The sequence below is a fragment of the Gavialis gangeticus genome, unplaced genomic scaffold, assembly GCF_001723915.1.
Source record: "Gavialis gangeticus isolate Ggan-Ray unplaced genomic scaffold, GavGan_comp1, whole genome shotgun sequence".
In the NCBI taxonomy this organism is placed as follows: domain Eukaryota; kingdom Metazoa; phylum Chordata; order Crocodylia; family Gavialidae; genus Gavialis; species Gavialis gangeticus.
In genome coordinates this window covers 1,984,937-1,996,557 of record NW_017729031.1, presented here as the reverse complement: position 1 = coordinate 1,996,557, position 11,621 = coordinate 1,984,937, and the positions used below count along the sequence as shown (strand labels likewise).

General features: G+C 45.3%; 1 protein-coding gene across 8 annotated transcripts in view; it reads right to left on the bottom strand.

Moving 5' to 3' along the window:
- Positions 1–11,621, bottom strand: part of ACVR1 (activin A receptor type 1) — a 190,378-nt gene that overhangs the window by 64,142 nt on the left and 114,615 nt on the right. For all 8 annotated transcript variants that reach the window (XM_019522374.1, XM_019522375.1, XM_019522379.1 and 5 more), the window contains 2 exons: positions 9,830–9,929; positions 388–534 (listed from right to left, as the gene is read on the bottom strand). In XM_019522374.1, the coding sequence (XP_019377919.1) occupies positions 388–534; positions 9,830–9,929 (247 nt within the window). The remainder of the gene's footprint in view (positions 1–387; positions 535–9,829; positions 9,930–11,621) is intronic.

Below are 11,621 nucleotides of genomic sequence, written 5' to 3'. Positions count from 1 at the left end.
TCCCCCGCTTGGGCTTGGGCCTGGGCCCACTCCTCCCCCACCCCCCTCCTCCTGCCACCACCCTGTCAGGTTCAAGCCCACTCCTCCCATTCCCCCGCCACTGCTGGGTTGGCCCGGGCCTGATACTCCCCCTGCCACAGCAGGCCAACTTGTCCCCATCCTCAGGCCCAGTCCTCCCCTGCATCGGGCCTGGGCCCACTCCTCCCCCTCTCCCCCCCCCCTGCCACTTCGGCAGAGAGGGGCGGGGGCAGGCCCAGACCCCAAGCAGCAGGAGGTAAACGGAGAACAGGCCCAGACAGGAGGGGGGAAACCATGGGACTCCATCCCTGCACACCCCCGCCACCCCTGTCATTCCTGATGGACAATTGGCTAGCTTTATATACTTACCTAAAATATTTTCATGCCGCAGTAATACAGTGTTGTACAATTCAGTTTCCCGGAACCAGGATTTTTCATCTCGGGAAGAAAAGATCTTCACTGCAACATTTTCTCCTTGCCACTGCCCTCTCCAGACCTCTCCATATCGGCCTTTTCCTGGCAAAAACAAGCAATTCAGGTAATTTTGACCAGCAGTCTCTACTAATAAGAATGAACTGTAACAAGTATCCCAGGTGAAATTATCCATTTACAAATTCAATACACAACACTGCCTGCTGTGCACTGCTCACTTGCTCTCAAATGCTGCATAAATTAATGCAATTCATAAGTACATATTAACACAATATGAAGGTTGCAATACATATACACATGTATAGTTAAAGCCAACACAATCTCTCACAGTAACGTAAGGATAAGGCATCTTTCTTATACACATATCTAACTATCCATAGTGCTTGTCCACTTCTGCCACAGCTGTCTCTACTCCCTTTCCCCACACTGGTTTCTGTGCACAAACACTCTTTTTAATCTGCTCCCTGAGGACATTACACTCTTCATATTTGAATCCTGCTGAGGGCTGTTTTCTACCATAATGCCTGGCAATCATAATAAAACTCTTAGGGGCAAAGCTGAGAAGCAGAGATAAATCGGGGAGGGGGGGCAGGGGGGTGATATTGCAACCCTCCTCTGATTTCTGGTCCACCCAAAGTTTAAAAACAACTACCTGATAGTGGCAGCAGCACTTCTATTTAGGAAGCAGTGAGGGAGTCACCTGACTTCATGGCTCATTATAATCTACCTGATTCCTTCTAAACTCTTGATTCCACTGGTGTTAATGACCCCCTCTCCTTTTTTATGGTTCTGAGATTTCACTAAACAAGTTATCCCTTTTTCTTAAATCCTGCTGTCTGTTAGCTGCTCCTGGTAATGTAACTCCTATTTCACAGCCTTGCAGACTATTTTTAAGTCTATCCAAAACCCATGAACTCAAGTGAACATCAATTTTGGTGTGGAAATAACTTTCAGTACAACACTGGATGCACTATCAAGATGCTTAAGAAGGCTAAATTTTGTTGTATGAATCTGAAGAAGATGTATACTTAAATTCTAAATGACAACAGCTAAGTATAGACATTCAAAAAGCCTGAGCCTGAATTGATTCAATCTTTGCAGAATAGTCTAACCTGCATAGCTTGAACCAAGAAATAAGTGAATAGACAGACATTCACTTTTGATTCCAGAAATGAAGCTACATACCTGCAGCTAGAAATGAGCTCTCCCTTCCATAGTGGCTGGGAAACTGAAGGGCAGCTGAGCTGGGGGAGCGAGGGGCATAGCCAGGACCTGGCAGGCTGCTCAGTATGACTAGGGAAGGGTTTAAACCCCCACCCTGGCCTGCAGAGACCGTAGCCAGGGTATGTCTGGAGGAGGAAGCAGCCCTGCCAGTCTTGTCCCTGAGCAGTGGTGGGGAGTGGCTAGCTGGCAGCCCAGGCAGCGCCTCAGGTGAAGGGGGGAAGAGAAAGGGGAATTAAACCCCCCGTCTCCCTACACACACTGGCATGGAGTCTGTCCGGCTTTTACCCCTGCTCGTGGCTCAGCACCACCCGAGACCCCCAAGAACCTCCTTCCCAGCCAGGGAGAAATCCCTCTGTGCCTTCCCAGCCCAGGGTGGGGGTTTTGCCTGAGGCAGCCCAGGAGAAATGGCCAGATCAGGGGGAGAAAGTGGAGTGAAACCAGCCCCAAGCCCAGATGGAGGCATGCACAGAGCAGAGCAGAAAGAGATTGCAGTGACTGCATCTCCTGGACATGAGCCCTGCTGAGAAAAGGGACCCAGGCTACAGGGGCAGGTACAGGAGACGGGGAAAGGGCTCAGGTGTGTGTCCATGCAGCTGGGGGAGCAGCTCCTGCATGGCGGCCCATTCACCTGCTGGAGAGGAGTGCCCAGGCTGACCCTGGACCCGGCCCTTGCAGTGACATGCATGGCATGGGCTTGCCCCAGCAGCTCCTGGAGCTGACCAAGGGCACCAAGAAGCTGGGCAGCACGATGATGGAGGCTGAGCCAGGCCAGGCACTGAGCTCCTTAACGGTCTCCAAAGAGAACAACCGCAAGAGCTCACCAGGCAGCAAGGAGCAGCTGGCCAAGCCCAATTCCCAATTTTTAGTTAAAAATATTAACCCCAAATCCACATTTTTCCATGATTAAAATGAAACACCTCTGTCGAAAGAGAGAGAGGGGGGTCATTTAAAAATCACAGAAAATGTGGATTTGGGGTTACCTTAAATCCCAAAATTAGGGATTTTTTTTTAAATTTGAAGAAAACCAAGATCCGTGCTTATCACCGTCATCTCCAACTCTCTTCCCCTTCTATGTCCTTGCCTCTACTTTAGTCACCCTCTCCCTCCCCACTGCCCACTCCCATCTTCTTCAGGGCCCTGATTCTTATTTCCCCCCATCCACCCTCCTGCTTCCACTCCCATCCCTACAAAGCTCTTTGATTTTTATTACACAGTTCAGGCTACAGACTGTAGAGAGACCATCGCTATAGAACAAGCAAAGTTGCTACTTCTGATATATGTAAGGAAGCAGTAGGGGAGGTAGAAAGACAACTCAACCTCCAACATTAGCAGCCTTTTGTCCCCAATTTTCCTCCAATTCAGGCTTCACTGATGTTTTAATCAGTGCCAAGACCAAGAGGGATATAATCCACTGGTATTTAGAACACCCCCTGGAATTCTGCAACATATCACACCCAGCATTTTGAAATTAGAGCATTACAAACACCCAGGAATGCCACCACCCTTATAGAGCCACTTCACTCAGCCAATAAAAAGCAACATGCTTAGCGTACAGGACACATTTTTCTATTTTTAATTCTTAGGATAAATGAATTATCATTACAGTTAATGCTAAAAATATGAATATCCCAAATGTAGAAGGAAAATATCTTGGGGAACTGGGCTTTTAAAAATATACATCCAACATATGAAGAGAACTGATTGGCTGAGGAATTGTTCAGAATTTCTGTAGAACACCAAAATGGTACCCAAACAACTTGTGTACTGGAAGCAGAAATTTGCCCACACGATCTGCTCAGGACAATGCATCAAGCCATTCATAAATCAACAGTGAAGCACAGCCCACATGCCAGGCTTCTGACTGCTAGCTGTTTAAAATCCGTAGCCTTAATCTCAGTGCAATACAACCTGTTGACTTTGGCAACTACCCATCTCTGAATTCTGTCCTCCATTCCTACACTGTTTATGGCTCTTTTCTGGCACATACGAATCAACTGCAAGTGTATTCAAGTGAAAACAGATTAAGGCCTGGTTTATTGATAGTTATTTTGGTTAGGGGATCATTTTTAAAATTACTAAAACTCTTTACCACCTTAAAGAGAATAGTTAGAATAGTATAAGTCACCTTTAATGTTGATACAACTGTACTCATAATCAAACCAATCATTTCTGGAATCAAAACTGGTTTTAGATAAATCCTGTGGTATCAGAAAGAAGCTAACTAACCAACTTCTGGATCTTCATTAGGCAGCTAATGAATACAGGAATCCAATTCGGTCTTAGACAGTTGAATTTAATTTATTAGGTCCCAGCTAATCTGCATAGCCAGTGCTAAATACAAAAAGAAGGCCCCAGAACTGTCTGTCTGCTGGTGCAGGGAATGAATAACCTCATTTATTTTCTTCTTGTTCTAGTTCTTATTGAGGTCCCCTAGCTACTACAGTACAGCAGCCAATGAAGTAAAAATCTAAAATAACAAAAAGATAGGGGAGACTGATTCAGATCTAGTCACAGATTTATAAATTTTAAGGCCCAGAAGACCATCATGAACATCTAAATCTGACATACCACATATACACAGGCCACAGAATTTCCTGTTTTCTTCTTTTGCTGTAGAGAAGGAAAACAAATAAATTTAGCTTCTAGTTTTCTTTTTAAGCACAAAGGAGGAACATTAGGATCACTTACTGAAAGGAAAGACAATATTTTAATGTTCTGCTTTTTAAATATACATATTAGTATTTAAACTCAAAACATGAGTACCATTTTTAAAAAGCAGAACATTAAAATATTGTCTTTCCTTTTAGCAAGTGATCTTAATGTTCCTCCTTTGTGCTTAAAAAGAAAACATATATATATAAAACAATAGGGAATTTTGCTACTGTCCTGGATAGTAACCAAAAGGAAAACATATCACATCTGTAGGGCTCCATGAGCTCTATAATTTGCTGTATTCTTGTGTTCAGAATATTTTACCTACCCTAGTTAAAAAAAAACCTTGAATTTCAGGTAATGACCTACCATCCTCATCGGAACATGATCTCTGAGTTCCTCTATAGAAATACTGGTACCAGATAAATCACTACATGCAGAACTAGATGTTTCAGATGTGGACATCTGCTAAAAGCAGATTTAACAGATTCCCACTAAAATTAGACACCAAAAAAGTGCTGCATTAAACTGCCCACTTGTTTTCACTTTGGAATTCAGGAGTGAGTGAGTGTTGGGATGGGAAAGAGCTCTGGCATGAAGAGTCAAAGAAGTAGGTCACAGACTGTTGTGGTAGGAGGAAGTACAGAGACAAAGCAACAAGGCCTCTGCAGGTGGATTATAAAGGAGAGAGGGAGGAGAGGGGCAAAGGGACTCAATACAGCTGTGCGACCTAGCAGGGCTGGGACTTTTGGCACCCTGCACCTAGCTAACTATATGACATGACATCCCATCAACTGATGAGGTCTGTGGTGGGGAAGGGGACAGAAAGGGGCTAACTAAGCTTTCTATAGTCTAAGGGGTATAATATCCCTGTTATGCTAGATACAGCCCCACTGACATAAGAGTTGTTTTTATGTGCCGTTCCAGCGGCTTACAGAATTAAGGATGAGAATGTTAAAATCAAAGGCAGAATGGCACTGGGACAAGCAATCCCACCTGGCCCAGAGTCCAGACCCCTCTATCCTCAGGAAACCATTTTCCCAAAAAACAAACAGATTATTTAGGGTAACAACTCTTAATCTTCATATGGCACCACAAAGCCAATTATGCTGTTATGATAAATTAATTAAACCTCAGCACCTTCCCTGAGAAAAACAGTATCCTGTTTTTACAGATGAGAAAACAAGGCAGAGAGAGGTATGGTGACTCAGCCAAGTCAAAGCCAAGATTTTAATGCCACAGTTCAGACTCTGGGGATGCTCCTGGCACCAGCTTAAAAGGGCTGGAATTGCATATATTAGCACTAGATGGCCCCTACACAACCGTATGAGAATTCCTTAGTGCAGAAAGTGTCATAGGCAACTGTAAGGCTGAGGACCCTATTGTAAATTCTAGTTTAGATTTGCTAATGATGGGCTACAGTGAAGAGCGCCGTAGTTATTATAGCTAATTGCCTGACGTGTCCCAGCTAGAGTTATACTGGAGGCCTGCTAACCCCTGGAGCTGCTCTGGATCAGGCAGGCACCAAAAGATATCAAGAACTGCCTAGCCTCCTTTCTTCTGGCTCTGCAAATTCCCTGTTGGGACCCCTACAGGAATATCACAGAGTTTCAGCCCAGCTCCCTTGTTCACAAACATGGGCCACACACTTCCATAGTTCTGGAAGGCTCTCGTTTCTGTAACAATATTACTCCATTCTCTCCCCTTTCACCTTACTGGCCTGCCCTGCTCTTGCAACCAGAAAGAAAGGCAAAATTTACAAGCATCAGGGGTTAAGATGGGGTGGGGCAATTATTTGGGACTGTGGGTCACATAGGGAGTTTTGGAAAACTGTTGTGGGATGGGTCAGCACCCCTCCCCCCCACAACAACTTACCAAACCTCCTTATGTGGGACGGGGACAGGTGGGAGCTGGTGTGGGCATGAGACAGCCTCAGCACGGCCACCACCAGTGCTGCCTCCACGCCACCCTTCTACCCAAGGAGGGCCTGCTCCCCAGATGGTGATGGTGCCCCAAGTGCAGATGGAAGCATCTGGGCAGAAGATACTACTGGGCACCAAGAAAAAGTGGGACCTGGCAGTGGACACAGCCACCTCCCCCTCATTGCTGCAGGGGTCTTCTTGCTGTGACTGCTCCACTCAGGGGGGACAGGGTCCCTGCAGCACCCACTCCAGACCCACCTGCCCAGGCTACAATGAGCAAGGGCAGCTGGGCAGAAGCTGATGCTGAATGCAGGAAAAAAGTGGGACCTAATGGTGGGTGCAGCTGCCTCCCCTTGCTGCTGCTGGGCCCTTCTTGCTGCTGCCACCACCCAGAGCCCATACCAGGGCTGCCCTGTGGCTCCTACCCACCTTGCCCCACTGAATGCAGGAGCCCAGGACAGCCAAGAAGCAGCACTGGTGGCAGCAGTGCCATGAAGGAGCTGCAGGGCAGCCCCAGCATGGGCTCCAGGCAGTGCCAGCAAGAAGGGTCTGCAATAGCAAGGGGGAGGCAGCTGCACCTGCCACCAGGTCCCACTTCTTTTCATGTGCCCAGCAGCAGCTTCTGCCCGGACACTTCCAGAGCCGCTCATCATGGCCAGGGCAGGAGGGTCCAGAGCAAGCGCTCCAGGAACCCCAACCCCCCTGCGTGGGGTGGGCTGGGACTGCACGCTTGGCCTAGGGTTTGGGCCCACCCACGCGTGTCCTGGCTGGTCTCCATGAGGCTTGAGCCAGGGCCAGCAGCAGCTAGAAGCCACCACCATCAGGGCTGCCAGAAGCTGGAGTCCAGCTATAGAGCTGCCCCAGCCCTGCTGCATGCCTGTGGGCAGCAGGATGTGCCACGGGTCAGATGGCACCTGGGCCAGGCACAACTGAGGGACCCACCATGGGCTGGATAAAATCTCTGTGGGCCAGATTTTGTCTACCACTGGGCTAAGATCAGTTCAGAGACCTGTGTACTTGTTGACTACAAAATACTGTCTGCTGGCAAGACAGAACTAAAAGACTGTTGAAGGGAAGAAAAAAAAAAAAGAACTTTTTCTAATTCAAGCAATCAAGTAGAATTAAGAGGTCTAATAAATTACTTAGATGCCTTCAAGTTTAACACCAAAACTTTTTAAATACTTGCCCTCTAACCCTTGTATGTAACAGCTCAGTGTTTAAGAGTATTCCCAAATATAGAGGAGACACGTATTCAACTGGCTCCTTAGCTGGTGGAGATTCAAACCCAGATCTTTCACATCCCAGTGGCATACCTAACCCACCACCCATGAGGAGGGGGATGTCCATCTTCTAGTTGCTAGGTGACCTTATACATGCACTAGGTATTATGCCATTCAGACTTGAGGGTAGATGAGCAACTCTAGACACTTAGTCACAAAGTAGGCACCTCCCAATGGTGGGCAGAGTTTAGGCATGTCTAGGGCTAGGCAGGATTTGTTCAGACAGTTTCAGGATCTCAGTTTTGGACTTCAGTGCCTACATTTCTACCCAAGTTTCACTTCAGGGGCACAGATCTTTTTTTTGGATCTGGCTCATCGTGGCTCAGTTTCACATGCAAAGATTAAGCTGAAAGCCAAAATGCATTTTTTAAAGTTAAGACTATTTCAATGTTTAGCATACAAAATCTGAATCATAATGTTCTACAAAGAGAAACTAAGATAAAACTAAACCAAGCATTTATGCAGTGTTAAATTTAACAAATTAGCTGAAGAGTTAGGAAAAGATAATACCAATGTTATTCCTCTCTGCAAAAGCCTCAATATGGGGCATCAGCTATTCAAATAAAATGTATGAAATGAAAGAACAACAGCTGAATTGCAAACCAGGAACTCCTAACTCCCTGTTCCAGGGAGCAAATTGCAACATGACACAGACAAGTTAAGCTATAAAAGCTGAAAAATTTAGAATTCTTCTGTAGTTACTGCTCAACTATTTTGGTATGCAAGAAATTGCAAATTTGTAGAATTAAAATTAAGGGTGCACTGATACAGATTTTGGGGGTTGATACCGATAGCAGGGTGGAAGGGGGTTGCAGCTGTGGGCTGGGGCCACACCGGGCTCTTCTTGGCACATAGCAGTGGTTGAGCCAGGGCTGTGCTCAGGGCAGGCTGGGGCAGCACTGGGAGAGGATTATGGTGGGGGGGCTGCAGCCACCCCAAATTTTGCCCTAGCCCCCTCATAGCCCCCTCCCAGCACCACTGCCACCCGCGCCGAGCACAGCCCCCACACACCAAGGAGAGCTGAGTGCAGCCCCAGCCAGTCTGCATCTGCAGCTCACCCCATCCCCCTGCACAGATTTGGGAGCACATGCCCCATCCCATACCCTCCTGGGATGCACGCAGCAGCAGGAGCTGCTCCACACCCTGGGACAAGCTGCAGCTCTGTCCTGCACCATGGCTGTGAAGTGTCTGCTCCAGCCCCTGCCCCACTCTCTCCTTCACCACGAGCAGCCTTGATCTGCCCCCCACACACTTTCCCTCCCCCCTCCCCTTCTACCACACCAGACTTACCAGCTGCATGCAGCTCTCCAAGCTGCCAGGCTATGCTCCTTGCTGCCTACGTGCTGCACTGCAGCTGTGCACATGCACAGGCATTTATCAACCAAATTATCAGCCACACCAGGCCAATTTCCAATATGATAAATTTTCTTTATATTGGCGCCAATCTGATATCGGACTGACATATCGGTGCACCTCTAATTAAAATGTTTTCTCTCACATCAAATGAAGGGGTGGCTATTGTGAGGCAAGCTTCTAAAATACTGCGTGTTAGAATGAACTTTAAACTGAATGGAGCAGCATTAAAGCAGGAGCTGCTTTGCTGCATTTGTATCATTCCCAGCTTGTCCACAATACAACTATTAGAACATAGCAGCTGCTCCCCAGCTTGGAGCAAGCGTGCCCCCATATTCCCACCCCTTTTGAAACAGCTCCAAACCTATGTAATTTTTGAGTTTTTGACTTTCTGATGCCAGACAGTCATGACCTCTATTAAAAATGCAAATTAAAAATTAAACTACTGGGCTTAACATCACCAACGTTTACTAACTTAAATTAGCCCATCTAACAGCCAAATAACTCTACTTACTAAATTGAACACCTGCACAAGAAATTTCTGCTTCACACATTAACAATTTCAAACCCTACAAACCTGACAAAAATGAGTTTAACTTGATTTCCTTCACATCTAATTTGCTTGACTTTCAAGGTGATCAGCAGAATTAGCCAAGTTTGAACTTTCTAGCTTCAGCTGATTGATCTAAGATAAAGTTTCTCCCAAATTCTGTTGTAATGAGTATATTCATCATCTCTCAAACATTGGTTTGAAGTGAATCTTTCATCAACCTTTCTTGAAAAAAAAAAAAAAAAAATTCCCCAGAGGGCTGAAGCTGGAAAATTCTACCCAGAAGATTAAGCTCAACTGAGAAAGAAGAGGGATGTTTAGAAGAGAAGCTGTGGCTCACTCAGCACAGCATATAGCTACAAGGCTTCATGAGAAATACAAACAAGAGCTTTACTGACCTACACATTCTACAAGTGTAATCTGACGAGCCACTGTTCTTTGCACCAGGAAAGGAAGACCAGAGCCACTGCCAGATGTACAGGAATGATCCAGTAAGTCCTGTTTAAATGGAAAACAAGAAGAGAAACAATTGAGAAACAATGGACATGTATGTATGTATTCATGAAACACACACACTTCTTACTTATTTATCAGTTATTATTTATAAAAGAGTAGCATTGTGACCATGGTCTGATAACCATAGTACAGAAGTAGACAGATTCCTGAGGAGCTTGCATTCCAAGATAACAAGTTACACTTAAGGGGCATTTACTAATGAACATGCACATTTCCCACGGGACAAATACTAGCAGCACACATTTACGCCACTGCTATTTGTTCCCAGGCACACCCCTACACGCACGCCCTAGCGCACAGCAAAACGATACAGGTGGAGTAGGTCCTGAGGGCCTCCTAGGGCAGCAGCAGTGCCAAGCCAGCCACTGGCCAGCCAGGCTCCTTTTCTGGTGATGCACACTGCTGCCACATGCACCACACCACTATTTTCAGCAGCATGTTTTTTGGAGTTTTTTTTTTACACTGGGATCCTCCCAGTGTCAACAAAAAAAAACACAAAACTGCTGCACTACAAATTAGCAGCATGGTGCACAGGTGCACGTGCCACATGCAGTTTGTGGCGCATCAAAGCAGTCTGAGGTGCCACAAACTGCACATGCACGCTTGTCAGGACATACCCAAGAAGGGAAAGGGACAATACAAACTATATACAGCTATTTTCTACTGCAACCCTTGGTGTGGGAATACAGAAGAAAACAAAAACAAAAAAGCTCAAAATTCTCTATAGTCGATATATTCAATTTTAACATTGTTATTCTATCGCTACTTCTTCAGTTGGAAGTTGCACCCACTGCATTGTTTTCCTCTAAATGACCTTTTTTCTTGTATTTGAAAAAGTGAGCAACATTTATTATGAGCTGTACTGCTGGCCTTGGGGAGCTGCCAATAGCATGCTAGATACTCTCTGTTATAAAATTCCACTCAAATTCTTTTAATGCCCTGTCCTGTCTTAGCTTAGCTTTTGTTCCCTTAATCCTTTATTTGTCACCATCTCAAATAACCTTTTATCCACTTCCTGCTTTAGAACACTCTGTCTCATAGGAGGATTTCCTTCTAAAGGGTACAAATTTCACTTCTCAGGCTGTTACCAAATTTAAGATTCTTCAGGCCCTGTACACTTACTAGAAAGTAAAAATACAGCATTTACTTTTAAAAGAGAAACCCTTTGCTCTGTACCTTTTCATTAAAGATTACCAGAACAGCACAGTGCTGTAAATGTCACTTGACTAATCAGAGATAGGACACCTCCCCATAAGTAATTATTGTTGTCTCATATCACAGATCAAAATTTGTTTTATGAATCCCTTATGTTTTGAAAGAGAGATTTAGAACCTGGATTTTTTTCCATGCAAAGCTTTTTTTAAACTATTCAGAATTGAAGAGATCAAAAGGTAAAATGCACATTTAAACCTGAACATTTAAACTCTGAAACTTCTTATTCTTGTTCCCTAGCATTGGAAACTTTGAGTATTCCACCAGGTGGCAGCACTTGAACACTCCAATATGACATTTATCTGTCTTAAGAAAGAACTAACTTTCAGAAACAAAATGAACACAAACACAATGCCCACCCCCTCCCGCCAAAAAAACCCCCACAAAAAACCAAACCAACCCCAAAAACAAAACAAAAAACCCTGAAAACAAAACAAAAAAATGCAGCAAACAAACGAGCAC